The 26,534-nt window shown below is 43.7% G+C and overlaps 2 protein-coding genes across 2 annotated transcripts; one reads left to right on the plus strand and one right to left on the minus strand.

Moving 5' to 3' along the window:
• Positions 1–8,120: 8,120 nt before the first annotated feature.
• Positions 8,121–11,514, minus strand: LOC116637760 (beta-defensin 105-like). The gene is made up of 3 exons (XM_032413249.1): positions 11,445–11,514; positions 11,069–11,110; positions 8,121–8,248 (listed from the first exon to the last, which is right to left on the minus strand). Exons 1-3 carry the CDS (start codon positions 11,512–11,514, stop codon positions 8,121–8,123), a joined length of 240 nt encoding a protein of 79 aa, XP_032269140.1.
• Positions 11,515–15,509: 3,995 nt separating this feature from the next.
• Positions 15,510–17,421, plus strand: LOC116637751 (beta-defensin 15-like). The gene is made up of 2 exons (XM_032413244.1): positions 15,510–15,558; positions 17,270–17,421. Exons 1-2 carry the CDS (start codon positions 15,510–15,512, stop codon positions 17,419–17,421), a joined length of 201 nt encoding a protein of 66 aa, XP_032269135.1.
• The last annotated feature ends 9,113 nt before the right edge of the window (positions 17,422–26,534 follow it).

The raw sequence follows: 26,534 nt of genomic DNA on the forward strand, positions 1-26,534 counted from the left end.
AGTCACAAACTTTTCTAAAACCTGAGCTTTCTTCTCAAAAGACAGATTGCCATCCTTACATCTATTAGGATTCCCTTCTTACCTGAGAAAATGTGAACAAGGAGAATGAGAGCAGCAGAAATTAAGAAAAAGATTCTCATGGCTCCAGACATCGGTGGAGAGAGGGTACAGTTGCTAGAATGCAGCTCTTTTACCAAGGAAAGTTGATTAAAACAAGTTCTACAGCTCTGGAAGGGCTGGAAGTCAACTTCGGTTTGTAATATTCATTAAGAAGAAAACTATTGTTCATGCTCCACTGAGTAATGTGTGGGCTGCTGGATCAGGTATTACCCCAATGATGTTTTTGGGAGAGTAAGGCTTGTTCTCCTGCTTGTATTCCTCTATTCTATGTCTCTGCCTCCGCATCTATTTTTCCCTGAAGCCACATTTTAGGTACCTTCACTTCCAGAAGGTCTATAACCCCCATTTCTTTTCTTCTTCTCTAAGATGTTACATTCAACTTGGTCTCTTATAAGATTCACTTGGCAGTTATTAATGGGTGCCTGGTAAAATTGCTTTTCAAAAATTATAGTATATGAAAAATTTTTTCTGTCCAATGTGACTATAAGCTCCACGGAAGAATGACTCTCCTTCCATCCTTTTCCTTCCATTCATTCCTCGTGACAGTGCTTTGCAGCAGTAGATGTTCAAAATATATGGGTTCTTTGACTTATTAATTGATAGCTGTTTAGGTAGAGGAACCCATGAAACAATCAATATGGAAATCGTTATTAAATGCTCAAAGTTTTTACATTTGTAAGAGATTATTATTAAGGATAACGACATTATGATTAAATATGACCATATCTCATATGTTATGGGAATAGCTTTCATTCAACAAATATGGGTTGGAGAACTATTTATGTTTACTTATATGTTACTAAGAAATTTGAATTTTATCCTAAAATCACAGGGAAGTTATTGAAGGATTTTAAGTAAGGGGGTTATTTGAAAGATTAAAACTCAAACAAGGAGTTCCATTTCGAATAAAGCAAAGTGATCTCCTACTGATAATAAGTAAAACTTTGGAAAAAAAAATTACCTGAAGAATATGAAAGTTGAAACAAATACAGGCATATTTTAGAAAAAAGTCAAAACTTAGAAAAATGAAACAGCACAGAGTATGTTCTCTCTGATTGCAATGTGGCATGGAGAGGTTAACTCAAAACAAACAAACAAAAATATCTATCCTCTTTCTAAACTTAGAACACAAAGCCAGGGCCAAGGGAGACTGTATCTGCTGAAAATAAAGACCCAGAGAAGGGAGCTTAGGTTCTACGTGTGAACTCTGCCCATGACTTCTGCTAACCCTTGAGCGATGCTTGCACCTAGTTAAGGTAAAACAAAATGACAAACACACAAACACCCCTGAGATTTGAGCTGCTGCCCATTACAGCCAATGTAATATTTGCAAATTGAGTTTAATAAAGTCACTTTCCTGTTAAAACAAAAATATCAGGGTGCCTGTGTGGCTCAGTCAGTTAAACATCTGCCTTCAGCTCAGGTCATGATCCCAGGGTCCTGGGATCAAGTCCCACATCCGGCTGCCTGCTCGGCGGGGGGGTCTGCTTCTCCCTCTGCCTCGGCCCCTCCCCCCTGCCTGTTCTCTCTTTCTCAATCTCTCACTCTCTTTCAAATAAATAAATAAAATCTTAAAAAAAAACTTAAAAAAATTAGCATTCTTCTGAGGCTGTAGCAGTATTCACAACCTCTTCAACACAACGTTCACAGTGTCCAGGACATTGATGATGTTGAAATATTTCAGACAAGGAATTTAATATATCTATTTTAAGATGCTCCAATAGTAAAGAAAATATGCTTGCAATCAATTTTAAATATGGAAAATCTCATTAGAGAACAGAAAATATAAAGATACTTTGATACTAAAAAATACAATATCTGAAAAAAATTAACTGAATAGATTTGATAGCATAGAAAATATGACAGGATCAAGAGTCACTGAATCAAAAAAATTATGAGATCTGTAGATCAGAGAGAAAAAGATTGAGAAACACAGTCCTTTGAGGGCCTGAGGGATAATATCAAAGACAGGTAATTAAAGTCTCAGAATGAGGAGAGAAACATAATGGGATAAAAAGTAGTTCAAGGAAATAATGGCTGAAAACTCCCAAATTTGGTGAAAGACAAAAGGACCAAACCAGGAAGCTTTGCAAATCGGAAAGGACATGGATACCATGCTTAGGCACATCACGGTCAAACTCCTGAAACCCAGAAAAGGGAGGAAATCGTGAAAGCATCCAGAGAAGAGTAACACTTTCAGTTCAGGGAAACAGCAATTGAGTTACCACTGGCTTCTGTTCAGAAACAAAAGAGGTCAGGTGACCGTGCATGCACCTCAAAGCCCCGAAGGAAAACAGGCACAGCGCTGCCAGCTCCGAACTCCATCTGCAGGAAAAAGTCCTTTAAAAAAGGGTAACCGGGTGATGGGCATTAAGGAGGGAACGTGTGGCGATGGGCACTGGGTGGCATACGTAAATAATGAATCGTGGAACACTACAACAAAAACTAATGATGTACTATTATATGTAGGCTAATGGAACATAATAAAAGAAAAAAAAGGGGGAGATAGACTAAATATATTTTCAGGGCAAAGAAAACGAAAAGAATTTTTCTCTAGCAGAGATTCCCTTATAGGAATACTGTAAAAGGAAATTCTGTAAAAGGTGAAGGGAACTAGCAGAAGGAAACTTGATTTTCAAGGAGAATGAAAAACATCAGACATGATAAATATCAGAGTAAGTATTAAAAAAAATACTTTGTCTTTTAATTTATTTGAAATGTACGTGACTTCTTAACACAGAAACTGTAACATTGCCTTGTGGGTTTATAATGGATGTGATACATACAAAAAAATACAGCAAAAAGGTCTGTTATGAGAATGGGGAGAAATATATCTACCTATACAATTACAAGGCTTCCAAATTTTGAATAAGGTAGATTAATATCAACTCTAAGTAGATATAAAAACTTAAGGATGTGTATTGATACCCCAGTGAAACCACTAATCATAATTAACACCTTATAATGGAAGTTTTGACTCAAATATCCCAATAATCTGAAGAAGACAAGAGAGAACAGAGGAATAAGCTCAAGGAGGACAAACACACCAAAAATAGTAAATTGATAGACCAACATCTAACTAATCTATCATTACTTATGTAAAACTATCAAGGGACTGAACATTCTCCTTAAAAGGTAGAGATAATTAGATGAATTAAACAGGAAGACAAAACTATGTGTGATCTATAAAGGAAGCATCTCTCCAAACATTTTTTTTCTTTTGAAGTAATTATAGACTCACAATAAGTTGCAAAAATGATACAGAGAGGTCTTGTGCACCCATTACCCAGCCTACTCCAATGGGGACATCGCCAATAATTGTGAATTGTCAAAGCTAAGACATAAATTGGCAGAGTAAAATCAGACCACAAATTATAAGGAAAGCACTGTAAATATAAAGAGACACAGAAAGGTTGAAAGCTAATGAATGGAAAAACATAAACTATGAAAGTATCAAGAGTAAGGAGGCTGGAGTGGCAATATTCGTTTCAGATAAAAAAAAAGAATATATTGTCAAATAGAAAGTGGGATGCTGCGTAACATGTTTACACATTAACTGATTGAAGTAAAGGGGGAAACAGACAGTTCTACACTCAGAGCAGAAGATTTTGATATCACTCTTCTCAGCAAAGGGTAGACCCAAAAGTTAGTAAACACAAAAGTTGACCTAAACAACCCTATTACTGTGTTGACTGAATTGATATTTACACAATACAACATAAAACAACTGCAAAATACACACACACACTTTTTTCAAGTACATATGATACATCCATCCAAATAGATCACACGCTAGGCCATAAAACATTCATATTTTTGTTGAATTATCGAGTTGTCCCTTCAATGTGTCAGTTCTCACTTCATGTATTTTGTGGTTCTTGTTAGTTTTATACATGCTTATCATTGTCATGTCTTCTTGAGGGGTTGATGCACCTCTCACTATACAAAGTTCTCTTGTCCCTAGCTCCATGTTCTTTCATTCTTCTACTTTTGACCTCTTCATTTCCTTGAATCTAAAGTGTGTCTCCTGCACACAGCATATAGTCGGATCTTTTTTTAAAAAAACTCCATTCTGCTAGGCTCTAACTGGAGTGTTTAATCCATTTGTGTGTAATGCCATAATTTATGAGGTAGGATTTACATCTGCCATTTGCTGTTTTCTTATTTATTTATTTTTTTTTAGAGACAGAGAGAGATATAGAGCCTGGGGGTGGGGGACAGAGGGAGAGGGAGAGAGAATCCCAAGCAGGCTCCACATCTAGCGTGGAGCCCGACATGGGGCTCAATCTCATGACCCTGAGATCATGATCTGAGCCTAAATCAAGAGTCAGATGCTGAACCGACTGAGCCACCCAGGTGCCGCCTGCTATTTGTTTTCTACATGTTATTTCTCCCCCACCCCATTCCTGCATTGCTGTCTTCTTTTGTGTTAAATAGATATTTCCTGAGGTACCATTTGAATTCCCTTGTCATTTGTGGTGCTATGTATGTTTGAGTTATATTATAAATGACTTGGGGGTTTGCAATCAATTTTAAACAATCTAGTTTGAATTAATAATAACTCCATTCCAATGGTGAACAAAAACGTTACTCTGTATACCTTGGTTTTCTCCCATTTCTTTTGTGCTGTTAGAAAGAAGTTGGAGTTTTGAAGTATGAGAGACACTCTGCCTGGCCTTGAAGGAGAAAGCTGCCTGTTTATGGAAAGAGCCACAGGGCAGGGAATGCCAGGCAGCCTCTGCGTGCTCAGGACAGCCTCCTGGCTGACAGCCTGCAAGAGGACAGCCACCCACCACAGGCCGACAACCGCAAGTGACAGAATTTTCCCCAAAGCCCCAGAGCGGGTGCAAGGGGATCTCTTGCCTCAGATTAGATGAAAGTCCCAGCCAACCCCATGCTGTCGGTCCCGTGAAACCCTGAGCGGGGCTCCAGCTACACCATGCCTGGACTTGGGACCCACAGAAGTGTGAGAGAATGTGTGGTGTTTTAAGCTGCTAACTTTTGTGGTACTTTGTGACACAGTGAAAGAAACGAGTGCAAGAGTATTCCAAGGTAGATCGCCTTTTGGGGAACACACTGATGTGTTCTTTTGAGGTTCCTGTGTGGCCCACGGCCTTGCACAGTTTCCTGAATGGTTGATGTTCTTTCTGGTCCATCTTAGGAATCTCCCTCCACCCCTCACCTCCCAGGGCTGTATCCTAAAACCACTTACTACTGAGTCCCTTTGCTTTAGCAGGGCACAGTATTTGGGAGTTTCCTGTAGGATGGTTTCAGCCCAGTGATCTTGTGTAGCGTTTGCTTGGTCCATGGGAGCCACGCCCCTTTTGCCCTGCCTAATATGGTAAATGCAGCCACCCCATGGCTGACCTCTCTGTCCTGCCACTGTGGACAACTCCAGCTGGAGCTCTTCGCCTGCAGATGCTGTCAGGTGTGAGCACGACAGGGCAGCGTGTTGAGTTTTCCAAGTAGCTGCTTGAAATGAAGCCCATCTCATACGGATTGATGTGAAAGTGTTATTTTCCTCACCCGTCCCCCTTGAGAGCCAGAGTGAGGTCCCAATCATGGCACAGCAGCCCATTTTCCAAAGAAATCTGTCCCCGAGCTTTCTTTTATACCCTCCGGGCACAGGAAGAAGGCTAAGTGTTTCAGAGCACATTTTGTGGTCAACTTCTTTACTATTCCTGCATCTGGGGTCTGGTACTTCAGTGGGGAATGTGGGAGAAAATGATACTTAATGTTTTGTCCTCAGCCCAAACTGATCCATCTTACTCTACAGGCACTTTCAGCTATGGGGAGGGAGTTCTGAAATGGAACCCCAAACCAAGACGGGACAATGCACGGTTAGCATAGTTAGACCAGAGCCACGGTTTCAAAATCAATGGAGGTAAAGTCATGCTAAGCAGGAGCATTATGTAAACTAGAGTGGAGATACTTCAGGGTAAAACCAGCTGCACCAGTGTCTCTTCTTCCTGACCATTTCCCTCTGACCCGTCCACCATGTAGAAGACTTTCCCTTTCAGAAAATCCAGCAGACTGATTTTGGAGATCTCCATGAGGTACTATGGAAATCAACAGAAATTTATCTGAAGAAGCCAAGGGCAGCCACTTGACCCCTGAAAGTGCTGAATTTAATAAGGAATTAGTATGGGTTGAGACTTTATTATTTTGTAGGGAGGATTGAGTGTCTCAGGAAGAAGGGGAGTGGATGAAAATGTCCTAGAAAGAAGCCAAGTGAAGAAGAGAGGAGAGAGCAAGAGGAAGAGAGAAGGGGTAATTCCTGAGAGGCGAGCATCTATGGGATGCCATACAAGGTAAAGAGTAAAGGAACATCAGAGCAGAGCCACCGGTCCACCTCTCTGTATGACTCTGAGACATGCACATGAATCCTTCCATAAAAGAGACATCAATTAGAGTCCAGGGTGTTTTCAGTTTGGGGAATCAAGGAATGTGGTGTTTGGAATGAGCAAGGAGTATCTGGTCTCATGGTCCTCTGTAAACCATCAACAGTACTCTCACTGTGGAGAACTGAGGAGGAGCACCCACTCGCAGATGATCACTCACTTGTAGATTCCTATGTTGCCCCACTGCCCACTTCCATGAGTTAATTCCTGTGAAAACGAGGGAAACACTCTCAGGTTGGCAAAGGTGATGACTCAGGTCTCTTTTGGGAGGACAATTGATCAAATGTCAATTGATCGGACAGTAGAGCCCACGGAAAAGCCCAATCGGTCAGGCTCCAGGCATGAAAACAGCTCCCACACCAGGTAGTTTGATAGAGATGATTTCACACGGAGAGGAAGTGATGAGGTGTCGGAAAAGCTGAACATGCAAAACGGGAGCCGTGAGGCAGCCCCAGGGTTAGCCCTAGCTGGCTGGGGGAAAAGCGGGAGGCTGTGGTGTGAGCCCAGGAGCCAGGACTAGCCGGCGGGAGCTGTGCCTGCAAGGGCAGAAAGGAGGGAGAAGCCAGGACACCGAAGCAGGGGCTTTGCTATGGGAGATGAGCCACTGACGGAGCATCTTCTCCCACCACGCACCTGCATCGACAGGCGCCGGCTGGAAACCAGGAGGTGTGGAGACGGGAGTTTGCAGAGTAGTGCCAGCGCTCAGAGCAGAGCAGGGGAAGGGCAAGGAATGTATCGGAGTGTGAAGCGACAAACGATACTATGGTAGCTCAAATGTGAAGCAAAACACTGTCAGCCACCCATGTGAAACCCGAGTGATCAAATTTGAGGAGCTGCTCATAGGACGAGTAATTCTGACCTTTACTGTGTGAAGCTACAAATTTTATTTCATAAGGCAAAAGTTATACAGTCAACCATTCATGCATAGTCCAGGCTGAGCATTTTAAATTAATCTCTGACATTTTCATTTACTGGCAAGAAGAGAAGTGCAAAGTTGGTGGCATGGACATTAACTGAGTAGGTATGATTTGCTTTAAAAATGCACCATAAGTACTAGAATCAATGACTGACAGTGTGTTGATATACCAGTAAGTGATATGGATAATTTCTAGTATGCTGTAGAATTATAATTCCATTAACAGATCCCATCTCTGTTTATCTGTTTGGTTAAAATTATTACACAGAAATAGATACACAGCACATGACAGGGGTGAACACAACTTTTCTGGCTCCCGGGCTGTGACCTTGAAGAAATGAAAGCTTCTCCGAGTCTCAATTTCTTCAAATACAAATGGAGATAATAAAATCATTAGATGATCTTAAGTCATACGAGGAAAGTTTGGGGGAAAGATTTGAAAATTATAAGGTACTTTACAAATACGTAGTAGTAGTATCTGAGTGGATTATCAGCTACCCACTCGGATCTTGATTTTTTAAGGATTATCTTAAAACATAAGCAAAGAAACAAAACAAAGGGAGAGAGAGATGAGAATGATTCCGAGACTCACACCCAGTGTAACTGGGTAAGGCACACAACTTCTCTTGTCCTCCCTTGAATACCAAGTCCTCCTTGGAAGGCCAGGAGAGTGCTGGCCTGCTTCACCTGATCTTCCGTCGGCAACAGAAAAAGTTCATCTTGCAATTTCCAACAACCTTCTCATCCTCGGTGCATATCCTTCTGCATTTGCCCCGGCCGAGCCTGCAAGGCTCACAAGCAGCAAACTCACCTAGGCCAACAAAGAGCAGCTGATACATCTCTCCAGGGACTCCCTGGAAATGGGGAGAAGGTCAAAAGCCACCAAAAAAAGGGGGAGGGTTTCTATGGTCATAAAGAGTGTTTTTAAAGAACCAGCCCTGATTTTTCAAAGGGCTCTACTTTCTTCAGGATGGAGTTGGGGAAGAGTTAATGTTGAAGCAACAGGTGGACGCCATCCCTGCTCCCCGTGCCTTGCGTGGGTCAAAAGTAGGCAAGCACAGTGGGATGAAGTGTCATGTATACGGTAGAATCATAAAAATACATACCTGATACTTCTGTAAAGGTTACAGGATGAAGGTGGGAGGGCTACCTTGTGGTTTGAAAAGGTCCTTGAAGGTAGAGGTAAAGTTAGGTTCAGTTCTGGTTTGGGCCTGGTAACGGTGGTGTGTCCTCAGTAAACTGCCTGATCTCAGCTTTCTCATTTGTCATGTGGACATTCTAGAAATACTTGTCTACACTGTAAATTTCTCTAGTGGTCAAATGGAGTAATTTATGTGAGAATATTTTGCCAAACACTATGTCCTCCATTAGTTATTTTTGTTGTTTACTTTAATCAGAAGCTTTTTTATATGACTGCAAAAAATTTTTCAGGGTAACTTTCATGGACCAGGAAGGTAGGGCCTTTGCCAGCCAAGAATCCGTTATCTGCTGGTCTGGTTCTCCAAGGGCAACATTTATGTTGTAACCCCTTATTCTCTTTCCTATTAACCACCCTCTTCTCAGGAACCTCAGAACTACATGGAAGCTTACAGGTTTCGCTCTCTGCTGCAACCTTTCATTGGGCTCCTTGACAGCCCATTTGCCGGTCCCCGGGGCTGTTTCAGGCTTTATGCTTCCTGTCTCACCGCCTGCTCCTCCCTCTCACATCGTTGCTCAGTAAGGGGCCCAGAACTGGTCCGTTCCTGGGCTGCATTCCATCCCTTTAATGCTGGGTCTCCTGAAGCTGCCCACCTAACTTCTGAACACTCACCCAGAAACTCTTTCTGTTCATGCTAATTGCTGCTTGCCTTGGGCCGAAGCTTGCTGTGGGCATGGGGATGGCCGTGGCTGTCCAGTTGCTTCTATGGAGTCCACCATTAGAGTCAGTCTTTGCTCTGGTAAGCCCAGGTCAGAATCACCTGCCTCTTGGGCTTGATATTTGTGCCCTCATCACACGTTGTGTTAAGAGTTCTGACTGGCTCTGAAACAAAGTCCCTGATGATGACTTTTATTCCAGCCTGCCTTGATGAGAGGTGAGGACAGGCACAAGCTAACGTTCTACTGAAGATGCCTTTCTGCTAGCAGCAGATTACACCAAAGCTCCCTGATAACGTTTATAAATAAAGAACCAGTGTCTTGCTTCCACGCCATGATGGTCTAACCCTACAGTACAATTCTGTGCCTCCGAGGCATCTCCACTCAATTGCTATACCTCAAGCTTCTCAACTCCTCATTCCCTTCTAGCTCCTGATTTTATTATTTTCTCCTGAGTTCCAACCTTCTTCCTTGCCTGGAAACTTCTGCATCAGCATCCACCTTGTTTTCCCAGCTTATGTGAGTTCTTCCTGTTTTCACCCGGACTTGATGCCCCAGCCTGTCTTACCTCCTGAACCTTGCATTACTGAGGCAGGGAAGAATCAGCATTTGCAGCCTTGGAACCAGATAGGATATAGAATTATGTTGTATTTCTAATCTGACCTACTCTTTGGCATGCCAGGGATTATCTCTAGATGCCCCTTTGCTGCTGAATTAGAACACACATTCTTCTACTCATCACCCTTGGTGACCTTCTCTGGATGCATTTATATGGAGGTCTTCTCTGCAATGGGCAGAGTGATTTTTTGTGACGGGATCTGCTCTTTTCAGGGCGTGGGTGGTCTGACTGTTCAGTGCTGCAGTTTTATTGAGGATTTTGTATGCTACCTCTGCCTAAGGGTATTTCTGGGCACTGTTCTACCTGATTGAGAATTACAGAATTAAAACTTTGTGACTCTGGAGTCCTGAGTTGGAAGCTTAGCTTACCACTTATCATTGTGTCACCTGGACAAAATGATTGAACATCGCATCTATGTCTCAGCTTCCTCATCTTCTATAAGGTGGCAGTTACAATAGTACCCACGCCATTGGGATGTTTGAAGATTAAATGACATAATCCACATAAGGTTAATAGACTGCCTGGCATATAGTCAGCACTCAGTGACTAGTAGCCACCTGAATTTTTTTTCTCACTCCAAAATTCTGTCTAAACACTTTTAAATTCTGTTTGCAATAACCCAGGCGTGTTTCTTTTGGTTCTGTTTATAATATGCTTTCTTCCTGTAGAAGATGAGTGCACAAATAGAGATTGGGGTCTCTTCACTGTGCACAGCTGTTATATAATGGTGATTAGATTGCACAGTGTTTGATCCTTCTTAGACTAGTAGCAGAGATTGGGACACATTTTACAGGTTTTGGGACCAGATCCTGTAAGAGACAGATGAGCATGTTCTCAGAGCGGTCAGTGCTCATTGGCTGGTACAAGCGTGATCCTCTAATCTTGCTTTAGTTCCCACCATGAGCTAATGAGACTAGCCACCAGGTCCAAATCTCTATGGCTGAAATTCCCTTGCAGTAACACAGAGATTTCCCTGTGAGATGGCAAACCCAGGCATGATTCTGGCTACAAGAGGAGTGAAGACAGAGGCAGAAATCCGGGATTTCAGGCAACTCTATTCTCACTATCATTTACATCACTTCTTGTCTCTGAAGTCAGAGGGAGCTGTCAGGCCAGAGGTCCTAAAAGTAGAAATTATACACAAGGGATTCAACTTACCTCCTGGAAGTGGCTCAGAATACTCGAGTCCTGCCTGGCACCCTAGATTCAAAACAACACATTTTGAATATTAAAATCAGTGCAGGAAATAATGATGTATAAAACAGTACTCCCAGCTCCACACATCTGCTGTCGAAAGATAACAGATCACAGAGGCTGCATCTTTATTCTATTTCTGAAGGCCAGCACTCCCAGTAACCGGTAAGAGGTTTTAAAAGGGTGGGCAGGGTTGTAGTGTGCTTAGAAAATACCACTGCAGATTCAAGAAAATCCCGTGAGAAGCTCAGTGGGGAGCCGACTGTTACTCTCAGTTTCACAGAAAAGCCATCAGGCTTTATGATCTGCCCCCTTCACAATCCCATCCTTTTGCAATTACCTGATAGAAATTGAGCCAAAATGAAGAAAAAGGCAAAGACAAAATAAGACATCTTTCTGCTTAGGGTCATCTCTGAGGGAAGCCTCTTCAGAGCAGAGGTTTGGGACCTCTCTGAGAGGACAAGAGGCTCACTTATACTTGAAAGTAATGGGGAACGCTCTTGGTCAGTGAAGTGAATCAATAAAGAAAGCACATTTATATGCTCCATTTCCCAGGATCAAGGACTGACATGATGGACAATAACCCTTGGCCTCCATAAAGCCTTGTATTCTGGAAGCTCTGGCCAGGGTAGTGCAAGGAACACGAGGCCAGGAGCTGGAAAACCAGGAGCCACCCCGATCCTCCCAATCCAGCAAGCAGGAGCCTCCTACTCCATTTCTCTCTCAGAATTTACTCTTCTCTTCCATTGAATAAGGAGCAACCACAGTTGCTGAGAGACAACACAGTTCTTCTGCCAGCCTCTCAGGCTTGGTGTCAAGCTCTAGTGACGATGATGGGGACATGCTTGGAACACAGGGAAGGCTTGGAAGGAGGACTGGTGCCCTCTAAGAGGAGCCCAAGAAGCAGGCACTGTTCCTTCCCCGGGTCTCATTTTTACTACCTGTCAATGCCCCCAGGAACAAAGCGGGGAGGGGCATCATTTCGCCAAGTGAGCTCTGAATCCCCAAGCCTGTAACAATGTCCTAGCAGCCCGAAGCCAGAATTACCACATCCGTCTCATGTTTCAAGAACATGGGTATCAAAATTAACAGGTATCACTGCAACCCCAAATAAGTCCCATCGTATTGCCTATGCTTATGCAAGGTTCTGTTCTTCACTTTGGGAAGGCAAAATGGGAGCACTGAACCAGGCAGACTAAAGTCAGGTCGGTTTAGCAAGTATGTGACCTCGGGCAAGTTGCTTACTTGGTTGAACCTGTTTCTGAATCTTAAAATGGGGATATAATAAAGGTACTGCTTCATAGGATATTTAAAAGGACTCACTGAAATGAGTATCAAGTGGCTATCAGACCCCATGCTTGGACTGAGTGCAGATGTACGTAGCGATGGGATGGGGGTGTCTCAGTGATAATGGTGCCATGGTGTAGGCGGGCAACTCGGCAGGAGCAGACCTCTCCCGAGCCCCCAATTCAATACTGATTCCCTCCCAGCACAGATGTTGACCTAAGAGCTGCCCGGTCCCCATGGGTGGGAGTGGCAAGCTCACGGAAGAAACACACCTGGCTTGATTCCCTCTGCAGCGAGGCATGGTGGTCCCGCGACAACTGGCAGGACCTGTGAGGGTCTGCAAGTGCCCTGCAAGTATCCTTGTGCCTGAGGAATTGTGACATTAAATAGCAAAGAAAAATTTCTATGACAGAGGAACTCAGTTCCTTTAATGGCACCTTTTTCCTGGTTCTTGAATATGGGCCTCGCATTTTTATTATGCACTCAGGTCAGCACATTATGTAGCTGGTCCTGACCTGGAGTGAACTTCTAGCCTTAGAAAAATAAGATGACTCTTGCAACTCTCAAATTAAAGGGTTGGGCCTTGTCATGGGTATCACAAGACCTCCTTGCTACATGAATGGGCCAAAGAGGCCCCTGTGTAGTGGTCCCTATGGCGCTCACTTCTATAGCTCTAAGCCCCCTGCTGCAAACTCAAATTCTTCCACACCTGAGGGCTTCGAGTAGGGTGCAAATAAGCATTTGTTTAGCCACTTAGAGCTTGCCTGCTTTGCATGCCACACAAAATGCCCCCAACATCTGTTAATGTAGATAAGACAAAGCCCATAGCTGTAAGACTCCAAATTGCCGCAGCCCTCCTGAGGGCTGTGATCCCAAGACTCCCCACCTTGCTGCTGAGAGGTATCATCTAGACACGTGAGCCCCTCTCTGGTGCCCCTCTCCCCTTGGAGTTCCCTTCCCCTTTAAGGTGGATGCCTCATGCTACCATCTCTGGGAGGGCCTTCCCCCCAGGCAACTCTGCCCAGGTGCCCCCTGATGACATCTCTCTTCCTTGAGCAGCCCCCAAACCCTGGAACTCACCACACTCCAGCCCTTAGAATTCACCCACTCGGAGGCATCTGTCCTCTCCACAGTGAGGTGGGAACAAGACGGCTCTTAGCCGTTGCAGTGCCCCACATGTCCCTTAGGAGAGTTAGTTGGCTCTTTGGAGTGCTCAGACAAGATTACATGTGCCATGTCTGAATATCTGTGTCCCGGCAACATTCATGTGGAAACCTAATCCCCACAGGGGTGGTATTTGGAGGTGAGCCTTTGGAATGTGATTAGGTTAAGGGCCCTCATGAATAGGATTATTGCCTTATGAAAGGAACCCCAGAGAGCTCCCTGTCCCTATCCTCCAAAGGAGATCAGCGAGAAGTCAGCCATCTGCAACCCAGAAGAGGGTCCTCACCTGCACCTGGCCACGCGGGCGCTCAGTCTTGTGTCTCCAGCCTCCAGAACTATGAGAAATGAATATTTGTTGTTTATGAGCCACTGCATCCGTGATGTTTTGTGACAGCAACTCAAAGGGACTGAGATACCACCTGAGTTTAGAGGAGAAGCCATGTGAAATCCTACCACCAAACGGGGTTCCCATAACCTCAGTAACGTTTATTTGTGTCAAAGTCCAACTATGATTCCCTTAAGTTTCCAACCTTTGCTTCCTGATGAATCAGACAGGCCTTAAGAAGCAGAGATAAATGACATAATGGGATAATAAATAAGACCAGTAAGACTGTGTGTCACTGAAAATGTTTGGAAGTTGGTTTTTTCTTATGGATTTAAATCTTTTTGATTGAGGATTGGAAGGGAATAGAGAAAAGTTAAAAATGTGTCCCTTTTCTTAGAGTATTTATGTATTCAATCATTTATTGATATCAGTATGGCACAAGGAAGTAAATGGATGGTCTTGTCCAGATCACATACAAAAACCATGTTTTCAATAACACAGCAAGCATCTATTGCTTTTCGGGGGTTTATGATTATTTTAACAAACACTTTTAAGGTATTTCAACTTTTAGTAGCAGTAATAATAGGGGGCTGATGATGAGGGAGGCTCATCTCCCTAAGGTTGCTTTAAAGAGAGGTATTCCACAAGATGGAAGTGTTAAAGTGGATGATTCAGGTCTTTCTCTCCACCCACTTAGTTGATTTACTCCAGATTAGGAAAAAGAGGTAATCAAATTAGTGGGAGACTATGACATTCAGAGTATATGGATATTTTATATATATATACATAAGTACATATGTATAATATGTATGTGTGTGTGTGTGTGTGTGTGTGTGTGTGTGTGTATAGTCTTAATCAAATATCCCATAAGCTCACAACTATCCGGGGAGCTGTTTAAGGATTAAATAAGATACTGTATGTAGCACTTTTTTTTTTTTAAGATTTATATACTTATCTGAGAGACAGAGAATGATGGGGGGCAGAGGGAGAGGAGAGAAAGAGAATCACAAGCAGACTCTCTGCTGAGCACGGAGCCCGATGCAGGGCTCAATCCCAGGAGCCTGAGATCATGACTTGAGCTGAAATCATGAGCCAGACACTTGACTGACTCAGCCACCCAGGCGCCCCTGTGTAGCACTTTAAAAAAAAATAATAATAAAACATAAGCTTCAATTGAGCAACTTGCCAAGTGTACACAGTTCACAAATATTGGAGCTGGAATTCAGATCCCACTGACTCCATTATGATATTATATAATTACTCTCATTTTACATATGAGTGAACCAAAGCTATTAAGGAGTATAGTCAAGATTAGAAATCCAGACTGCCAGATTCCAGATCTTTCATTCCTGCTGGTGTATCTATCTACCCCTGGTCATCAAGGCACCCTCTACTCTGTCTTCCCTTCTTCCCCATTGTCCTTGTTGTGAACTTCCCAGAATCAGAAAAACAATGAGCTGCAGCCCACCACCCACTGAGATGTGTGGGCTCTACTCAGCGGAGCATGGACGGGCTCTCATTTCTGACATGCCTCGTTGATCAAGATGTTCTTTGGTTTAGAGAAATGTATAAATGTTTGCTGCTCTTCTATCATGGACACTGTGCTGATCTTTCAAGACCCTGCGAGTCATGAGGACGTTCCTCTTTCTCTTTGTTGTTCTCTTCCTTCTGGCCCCAGGTAAAACCAACATCTTTGCAGGGAAGGTTATAGAGGTGGTGGCCCAGAGACAGGTCTGCTCCAAGTGAGCACCTGGGTGTGCTCAGCCCGGCGACCCTGCAGGGGAACCTTTGCTGCAGGAGGTGACTTTCGTTGAATGCCTCTTCTGTAAATCCCTTTCATTTTTCATTATTGTCTAGGATGGGGTATCACAGGGTTGAAGAAAGAAAGCTATGCCAGAAAAGATGCCCTTTGGTCCCCAGCTCCATGCTCACTAACAAAAACAAAAATTTGGGGAAAAATTATAAAAACAAGCGTAGGCATCAGTGGATCTTTTAAAAGATAATTGTGATAGAGATGGAACAGGTAAGGAAAAGAGCCAGAGAAAGGAGTGCTGGACAAGGAAAGGGGTGGAGGTCAGACTCTGTGTTCATGCCAGGTCAAACGATACCCAGAAATCCAACGTACACATTGGAAACCGAGCAAGGCTCCCTTTTCAGACCAGTCAGACTTATTATATAATTAGTTGACACAATATGCAAACATGTAATAAACAGTTATCTAATAAAAGCAAATGGAGCTGACCTATTTATGTGCCATACGCACACACACACAGAGTTCCATTAACCTCTAGATGGGTGCGTGTGATGATCCATTCAAAGCCTTGTACACACAGATAGATGTACTCTCCCTTTGCAGAGGCTTTCTGTTTCTGGACCATCACTGTCAATTGGATGTAATACAAGAACTCTTGTCAAGAGTGAGGTCCAACACCAATTGTTCAATTGACAATTGACCTTACAACACTAAGAGGGTAGCTGGAGTCCCCTGCAGTGGGAGCTACAGTTCACTGAGCTTTGAAACATTGGGGTATGTGTACTTACGAACTTAAATGCTGATGCTAGAAACGATCAGGCACATGCTGGTACCAATCCACCTGGTTTTAGTTTTATGTATGAGTGAATTAGCCACCTTTATATGTTGACCTCAGTTTCAATTTGTGTACATCGGATGCTGTCCTTACGTATCCCGGGATTAGGTAAAACTCTAAAATGTTGATTCTGATAAGATGTGTGTCTGTCCTTAACTTGAAGGGGGCTGCTCCTACGATTGCTACTGGTAAAATACTAAGGCCAGAGCAGGTATTCTGTGCAGAACAGACAAGAGGAGTCTTGGAGAGCCACTCCCAGCATCCGCTCTTACCTGCTCTTGAACACATTTGGTGAAATGTGTTAAAGAAATTTGATTGAGCCTTTGTAAACAATGTTTTTGCTTCCACACACAACAGTAAATGTTTCCCTTTCTATATATTTATCCTTGTTTACTCCAGTCTTGGACCATCTCCCCAGCCTCAGACTTGCCCTGCTCTCACCAAGGATCACTTTGACAGTGTTGGGGAGTTACCCACCCTGGAGGGGTTTACAGGAATAAGGTGATCATTACCCCAATAGATTCTGATAAAAGAACAATAGCTTCTGCTTCTCAAAACCGCCCCACAGCCTTACCCCAAATGCCAGAAGATAAATCTCTTCGTCCTGGTCCTTAATCCACGTATGACAAAAAGATAGAAAAAATCAAAGAGAAAATAGTTCCCTACTATCTCATCTACTGTCAGGGCGAGACACTATGGCAGCTCGTAAAGCAATCTTTACTAGCCAGTTACATGACCGTACCTGGTAACTGGACATATCTGAGAAGAGAATTAATCCAGGTGGCTCCTTCCCTTGTATAGCCAGGAATGCATTTTTTGATGAGAAATGCTTCAAGCTTAACGGGAGATGCGTGAATTCTTGTCGGAAAAATGAAGAACTTGTTGCTCTCTGCCAGAAGTCTCTGAAATGCTGCCTGACGCTCCAGCCATGTTGGAAGAGTAAAGATGATTAAATCTGAAGACTCTGGCTTTCCAGAGCGACACAAATGACCTAGTTTTGTCTTCTCTTTACTCTGGCCTCTTCAGTGAGAAGACACCTCAAGAAAAATAAATGAATGTCTTTTATCAATTTGTCAAGTGCTTCACTTAGAATAAGGAAATGTGAGTAGCTAACCTTGATGGTCCCTGCCTACTGGCTTCTTTTTCTGTAATTTTTTGGTAAGGGGATTTTCCCAAAACCATCTGATATTTCTTTTTAAAGGGGACTGGTAAAGACTATAAGTCAACAAACCTCTAGCTTGTCCTCAGGTGTCAGCCCCAACCACCTGTTGAGATAGAGGATAGATAAATGGATGGGTAGAGAATTGAACATATATCTCTACAGATAGTTATATTAATGACAAATAGATAGCAGATAAATTTACTTATTAAGGACTCTCATGTGTCAGACACACATCTAAATTAATCATCTTGATTCCATGGCTTTAATTGGAGACAGTTAAATACTCCCTATGGATTTGTCCCCATCCATAAGTCTGGAATCAAATTTGCTGATGGGCAGAGGGATTGTAAGTATCTAGAGTTGACAATATCTCCAGGGACCTGGGTCCTGGTCCCAGATTGACTTTCTATGATTTGCCAAATTACTCCCTGGCACTAAGCTTTCATATACTCGCTTCAGGTAAGGATTCCTGGTCATGTTCCGCAGGCCTAAGATCCAGCCTTGGTTCCCTGCTGGATCAGAAATCTTGCCTTATTTGCCTCTTGATTCCTTAAGGTCAATGTATTTAATCCTGTTGGAATCAACAATCTTTTTTAATGACATTTTTCTGTTTTGAGATAATTATAGAGTCATATACAGTTGTAAAAGATGATACAGATACATCTCTACCTTTTAATCCAGTTTTCCCAATAGCACAACCAGAGTGCAATATGACCACCAAATATTGACAGGATACAAAACAAGTCCATCACCACAGAGACCCCCACCATGTTGTACATTCAGAGCCACTCTGCTTCCTGCCTCCACTTCCGCCTTAACTCCTGGTGCGATTAATCTGTTCTCCACTTCGACAACTTGTCCCTTCAAGAGTGTCAAATAAATGGAATCATACCGAGGTAACTTCTGGGAATTGGCTTTTTACTCACGATAGTTCTCTGGAGATTCTTCAAGTTTGTTTCATGTCTCAGGACATCTTTCCTCTTTGTTGTTGCGTGGTAGTCCACGGTATGGATGTACCACAGTTTAACCATTCACCTGCTGGAGGACAGCTGGGTCCTTCCCAGTTTGGTGCTATTACAAGTAAAGTTGCTGTCAACATTTATGTTTTTTGGAGGTTTTTTTTACAGGTTTTATTTATTTATTTGAGAGAGAGGTAGCGTGAGAGAACATGAGGAGGGAGGGAGGGAGAGGCAGGTTCCCGCTGAGCAGGGAGCCCGACACGGGGCTCGATCCCAGGACCCTGGGATCGTGACCTGAGCCGAAGGCAGACGCTTAACCCACTGAGCCACCCAGGTGCCCCAACATTAATGTTTATAGGTTTTTGAGCAAACACAAGTTTTCATTACTCTGAGATAAGTGTCCTGATATGCAATTGCCAGGTCCTATGTTTGCAAGTTCAGTTTTTATGAGAGAATGCCTTATTCTCCAGAGTGACTGCATTGTTTTAAGCTCCTACCAGGAATGTAAGCATGGCCTTTCTTACCCACACTGTCGTTGACGTCTGCTGCAAAGAATTGTCACTATTTTTTTTTTTTTTTTTTGCCAGTCAGATAAGTGTGTATCAACAGCTTGTGTGTGATTTTAATTTGAATTTCTCTAAAATCTAATGGTGTCTCACACCTTGTCCTATGCTTTTTTTTTTTTTTTTTTTTTTTGCCATTTTCCTATCTCCTTCAGTGAAATGTGTGTCTCATACTTATTTTGTAATTGGACTTTTTCTTGTTGGATTTTTTCTGTTGAGTTTTGAGAGTCCTTGATATATTCTTGATATGGGTCATTGGTTGGAAACGTGGTTTACAAATATTTTCCCCCCAATCTACAGCTTGTATTGTTAACCTCTTGCTAGGTCTTTTGCAGAGCAATTTTTTTTTTTTAGACTTTGTGAAATCCAACTTATTTCTATGAATTGTGGGGTTTATATGGGGTCAAGTCTAAGAACATTTTGGGTAGCCCTAGATGCTTTTCTCCTATATTCTTTTCTAAAAGCTTAATCATTTCACATTTACACTTACATCCAAGAACCACCTTGAGTTAATTTTTTTAAAAGCTGTAAGATGGTCAGTTTTGTTGTTTCCATTTCTGTCTTTGCCTGTGAGTGTTTCATTGCTCTAGCAGTGTTTGTCCAAAAGGTTGTCTTTTCTCCATTGGATTCCTGTTGCTCTTTTGCCAAACACTGGCTTGTAGGATTTGACTCAACTGATTTGAAAACTTATGTCCAAACAAACTCCTGCCTGAAATGTTTATGGCAACTTTGTTCACAATCACCCCAAACCGGAAGCAACCAAGATATCCATTCATAGGTGAGTTGGTAACAAATTGTGGTTCATCCAGCTAATGGAATATTATTGAGGAATAAAAAGAGATAAGCTATCAAGTCACAAAAAAGACACAGAGGAATCTTAAATGCATATTCCTGTGTGAAAGAAACCAGTCTGAAAAGGTTAGATACTGTATGATTCCAGTTATAAGGCATTCTGGAAAGGGAAAAACTAGGGATCATAAAAAGAAGTGATTTTTTGCCATGGTTGCCAAGAGTTGGCCAGGGGTAAAAACAAGGAATGTGTTAAGATGGAATACCAAACTATTCTGCATAATGCTAGGCCTTTGTTAAACCCTGAAAACTTTGCAGTACAAAGAGTGAACCTGTACACTGTGCAAATTAACAGAGTTATTTTAGGAAGTCAGGGCTACCCCAGGATGGAATGCAGAATGTGACAAAACTATCTAACTGTGTCATAAATGTGTAAAACAACGTCACTGAAGGTGGGGAGGCTGGTGATGCTGGCCTAGGTGACTTTGGCAGTGAGTGCTATCTCTCAGTCTACAGACAAAAGAAATTGTACCAAAGCACCACACTCTAGTGGATGACGTATTTCTTCAGTAACATAAACTTAGCAATTCAGATCTTACTATATACATATAGCCGGAATTGAAGAATTAAGTACACGACTGGCAGAAGTGGGAGCCAGGGTTAGAGAGGGAGGTTATAGATAAGCAAGGGAAAGGTAGAATGACCCATGTGGGGCTGGATGAGAGGTGGAGACGTGGCTTTGATACAGATGGTAATGTATACAAATATTTATTGATATGTGTGTGGATGTGCGTTATTAAATAAATATGCATTTCCTTGTTCTGTTGGCTGAGAGGTCCTAGAAGCAAGGACATTCCAGCAACTCTGAGCGCACCTGGGACTCACATATTGGTTTGTAATTCCATTAACCAGTAAAAGGAGCCAGGGATCCTTGGAGAAGTGACTGATTCTAGGACTGGAGCAGAAAATGTACAAGATAAACCCAGAGGAACTGCTAGTGGCAGAACATATGGAAGAACTTCAAACAAACAAACAAACAATAGCACGGGTATGCCAAAGGAACACAAAAACTGAATTAATTTGAGCAAAAAAAAAAAAAAAAAAAAGTAGTGTTGGATCATAACCCAGGGTATAAACTAAATGTCCATGATCATGCCTCCACCATATGGACAGAAACCCCAGTCTTGTCCTGGCTGGTGTCCCTGCAATGTGACCTTCACCAGTATTCGCTAGGTTCTCCCATTCAGCTGAGTGAGGAAGCTGGATGGGCTGGTGTAGGGAATGTGCCTTTCCCCCAGGTAAAGCTCTAGTAAAATCATTTTCCTGGGAGAGTAAGTTCTTGTTGTGGAAAACTCTGGACACATTTCACATAATTACTTCCCCTTTTCCTTGCCAGAGCCACTGGGAGTTCCTTCTTGGCTCTTCGCCATGAGAACCTCATGAGTTTCCTTGGGTTAAAACCCAGGAAGGAGTGGGTCCCTTAGCCCGTGGTCCTCGGTAGTTTGGCTCAGGCTTGTCCTCACTCAGCCTCTGGCAATGTGTCAAAATTACCAAAGTGTTCCTAACCAGTTTACGGTTCCAGAGTCTTCTTCTCCATTTAGCACATCTCGGCTGTGACTCTCCAAATTTGGGAGCAGTGGTTTGCCTTGTGACCTCAATTCCCTGAGAGGGCTAAGAAAAATCATTGATCTTCAGTTTGTTCAGAGTTTTCCTTATTTAAAGGTAGGAGTGGTGACTTCCAGGTTTTGTACCTATAGCAGCTGAAACCGAAGTCCCTGACCTCTGCATAGGGGGCCCCCGTGCAGCCTGGACGCCCTGTCTCCAGAGTTCTCTTGAGACCCTTCCCCGAATCTGGTGCTTGCCAAGTGCAAGAGGCACCTGTCTGTAGAAGCATCTCAAACACAGTTCTTGCAGGGGGGCTCTTTGGATCCGCCGTCAGCCTCTCCCTTCACCTGGACCATGCTTCCAGCATTGCTGTTAGATGTTACCAGCTGCGTGCCTAAGGGGCTGTAGCTTTATACGGCTACTGTGAGCTGCAGAGATCCCTCCCTGGACTGTGAGTAGCTAAACTCACATCCGCCACTTACCGCTCTAGGCCAGGGGCCAAGTGAGCAGGGGTGTATCTCCTCTCCTCCGTTCTGTTCTGCTCTCCCCTGCTCACATCGCTTCTGCTTCATTCTCATCCACCCTATCCCACCATGCACTCCACGGGTGGTTGGTTATTAAGCACATGTGGGGCATCGGGTCCTGGGCGAGTGTATAATGGTGAGTGGAACATAACACTGTCTCCCACTTGAGGAACTTAGAATTCAATCGGGAAGTTACTAAAAACATGTAACTATGACTTGGGAAAGATGTGATGAAAGAACAACAACAACAACAAAATTTGCATAGGGTGGACAGCAGTTCCAGGCACTTCCAGGGAGACATTCCCTAGCGTCGTGACACTGAGGTCAGGGAGGTCATTCATGGGCAGAGGAGAGAAGTGTTCTAGGCGAGGAAGCAGGGCAAGTGAAAGCATCGAGAGCCAAGAGCATCAGGTCCTGAAGGGAGCCCAACGCTGCCCCTCTGGGGAGGCTGAGGCCCAGGGTCCCACACCAGGTAGAAGGGGGCCCAGGCTCAGCACTGCAGCTTTGAAGCGCGTGGTAAGGGGTTGACTTGGATTCAACCAGAAAGTATTAGCAAACTGTTGTAGGGATTTTGAGAGGAGGTGTGATGAGCGCCAACTAATGTTTTTTTTTAATTTTTGTTTTGTTTTGTTTTGTTTTAGTCATGCTGGAAGAGAATTGGATGGTGGAGTGTATCAGCTAGGAACGCAGAGGGAGGGGGTGGTTGGGAAAACCACCGCAGCGGGCCTGTTTCGCCAGTGCGTTGGTTCAGTCACTCTCCCCAAAAACCACTGCTAAAGTCTCACCTCCCCGTCCTTGGGACACAATTAATCACACTGACTTATTCTGTTATTTAGCGAGAAATGAATTTGACACAGACAAGATATGTGGTTATGGGACTGCCCGCTGCCGGAGGAATTGTAAAGCAGAGGAATTCCAAATCGGAGTATGCCCCAATGTCTATCCGTGCTGTTTGAAAAAGCGAACCCACTGAATCCCATGACACACTGACGCCCAGGGCTGCCTGGTCCCCAGAGCCGCTGACGGCTGGACCTCGGAGCCTTCCCTTCCTGAGGCCTCACAGCTAGAATATCCCCAGCGGCAGCCACTAGTCCGATTATTGAGACTTTTGCTGAGCACCTTCACTCAGCGCAGAGCCAATGTAGGAGCCCCAAGATGGCCTTCTGTGGTGGGGAGAAGGGAGGAAAGCAATATGGGTTACGTGAGAGCTTCAACACCTTAACAGCCGAGCCAAAAACTACGTCTCATCGGCCACAAGTCTAAGAGAATGTCTTTTTATTTTTTTTGGTCTGAGTTGTATCAGTTGATCTTGATAGCGTTGGTTTTCTGATCAGAAGTTTTGCTCTGCAGTTATATATGTCTTTTGTTCATTAAAACTGGGAAATAAATCAATGTGAAGTGCAATTCGTTTGGCATACACTATAATTCAAAGCACAGGCTTCCGGGGGGCAAAGCAGAAGAGATGCTATGCGATGCCCCAGGGCCGACCCACATGGATGTCCGTAGAGGGTCACATCCCGCAGATGGAGCACAGAGCAGCTCCGTGAAGACTCACGGAGATCTCCTGAGATTTGGTGAAGAGAGCCGAGTCATAAAGCCTTTGACCTGCCGTTCCTTTCCAAACTTTCTTTTGGGGTGACCAAATGATTTGTGGGGAAAAGCTTCTCTCTATCAAAGTAACCCAGCTAATAAGTGACAAAGAATGACAACCTCAGGAGAATCTCACTATTTTCCAACACCTCAGGACATAATGATCTAGCCCATGAATGTCAATAGCCCCACTCAAATAAACAAGAACAACCACCTGAGCTCACGTGCCTCCAGGTAGATGGATACAAAGCCACCCAGGAGCTTTTAAGCTGCTGCCTTTTTACCAAAATGGTAAACTGAACCTTCTTGTAACTATCACCCAGCCTTAGCATGTGGTTAATCTCATTTCATTCCTTGATGAACTCCCTCTCCTGGATTATTTCCAAAAGTACTCCACATGCCATTATCACCTCATCTGAAAATATGTGGAATATATAATTCAGAGAAAATGACTCTTTAAATATATGTAGAAAACCACAGTGCTATGACCATACCTAGAAAAAAATCAGAACAAATCCCTTATGATAATCAAATAGTCGATCAGTGTTCAAATGATCCTGGTTGTTTCATAAGTGCTTTTGTCAGAACTGGTTTTGTAGACTTAGGGTCCTAAGACGTCCATCTATACACCGTGTTTGATCGTCTGCCTCTGAGGCCTCTTTTGTGGGTATCACATACTTGCTGTTCCACCTGCAAAATATTGTGTCAAAATCCAATGCCAACGTGAGCCTTTGATTTCACTACAGCGGTTACAGGGGAGAGGGGAGCCTGTGAAGCAGCCCCCCGAGGAGGCAACAGCCCAGATGCCAGGATACAGAACATGCTTTAGAACAACCTAAAGTCGATTTTAAGTTGTGTCTTGTCCTACGTTGGTGTCCTCCTTCACGATTCTCACATTGTGTATTTTACAAGGTACTCTCACATGCATAACCTCTTTTGATCCTCACAATAAGCTTGTGAAACAAGAGGTGTCACCCTCACCCTTTTTAGGTGTGGAAATGAAGGTGCAGAGGCGAGTGCCTTTCCCAGTAGGTCAGGCTATTAGGCAGGACCAAGCATCACCCCCACACCTCGGGTTCAAATCTGAGGCAGCAGGGCATGGTGTGCTAGAATCCCAGACCCTCAGGATGGTTTCTACCTTGATCCAGATTCTTAGAAATAAATATAAACACAACCGTAAGCACAGCTTTTGGGCTAGAATATAAAAGTAACATGGCTTACAGGGGAGGGGATAAGAACACCTTTATTTGGAGTTAGGGTCTCAGCAACTCCCCCCCCCCGCCGCTTGACCATCTATTTTCTTCCAACATCCAATTGTCAGCATCTGGTGGCCTTGGTGATTAGCAACCCTTATCAGGGACCCATTGCCTCCATCTCTACCAGTATCTCCAATTCCCTCTTTGAATTGAAGATTTCTTAATGCCTAGAAATCAAGAATGATCTTATGCTGGCACCTCCACGCTCCACAATATTGAATTTGCTCCCAGACCTGGCAGAGAGGCTACAGCGTGATGACCCTGGGGCCCTGTGCACACCTGTTGGTGGCTCCAAACCTTCTCTACTTCACTGCTGCTTCCTGGATGCCCAAGCCCCTGCTGGGGCCACTGCTGCCTTCTTCATCTGTTTCCACCTCCCTCCAGATAGAATATAATTATTTTCATTTACACAAATGATCTTAGACATTTTCTTTGGACCAAACTGTGCCTGCAAATGAGACACATGTGACAAGCACTACCCTTTCCAACACCTCTGAGGCCATATTGAATTTTAGATGGTTATAACACTCTTGAACCAAAGCCCACATTTCTCTGGTCGCATCCAGGACAGACTGCCTGGGGTATGCGTATCTGAGATAATGCAGTGACATAAAACTCATCCCTGCAAGAAGAAGAAGATGGAGGGTATCTGGGTGGCTCAGTCAGTGAAGCGTCTGCCTTCGGCTCAGGTCATGATCCTGGGGTCCTGGGATCGAGCCCCACATCAGGCTCCCTGCTCAGTGGGGAGCCTGCTTCTCCCTCTCCCTCTGCCTGCCACTCTGCCTACTTATGCTCTCTCTCTCTCTGCTCTCGCTCTCTCTGTGTCAAATAAATAAATATAATTTTTAAAAAAAAGAAGAAGAAAAAGACAAGGAGGAGGAGGAAGGAGAAGGAGGAGGAGGAGGAGAAGAACTTTTGCTTAGTTATTACCAGAAGAGAAAACTCTGCATCAATTACAGATATTTTTTTAAGCATAATTGAATTGGACCCAATGGCAGCAATAGCCAGGCATCTGAGAGAAACATGAAGACGAGTCAGATTAATTAAAATCAAAGGGGGAGGATTAAAAAAAGATGAAAGAGAAGCAGAGGAGGTCACAAAACAGGGGGAGAGATTAGGGTGGAGAAATCTGGAGTGACTCTGGAACTTGAGGAAATGACAGTTGTGTGAGTCAGGTCGTCCCCGACATGTTCAATGTCTTCTTGCATGATATTTTACACCAAAATAAATACATCCAGAAGACAGGACAGAAGCGCTATGGCGGCCCTGCTTAGGTCACCACGTCAGCGCCTAGCAGCGGTCCAACAAGCACTTGAAGGAATGGCGCTTTTTTGGTTAATGATGCCTGTTTTGCCCCCCTCTCTTCCCTCTTTCTGCTCCTCTTCTCTTGCCCTGTCATTTCTTATTCACCAAACCCACCCAGGGCATTCAGGCATGATATTTACTTCCTGAGGAAAATGGCTCAAATGTTTGTTCCGCTAGCTAGTGGTGGGAGAATAATGTGTCCGTGTGTGTCGTCTGTGACCCAGAGATTATTCTGGAATGCCTCTCTTCCCCTGCTGCAGGCCCCCTCCCCGCAGCTCAGGGCTATAAAGGGAGCCCTGCTGTCTGCCCACCA

Source organism: Phoca vitulina, unplaced genomic scaffold (genome assembly GCF_004348235.1).
Source record: "Phoca vitulina isolate PV1807 unplaced genomic scaffold, GSC_HSeal_1.0 scaffold15, whole genome shotgun sequence".
NCBI lineage: Eukaryota > Metazoa > Chordata > Mammalia > Carnivora > Phocidae > Phoca > Phoca vitulina.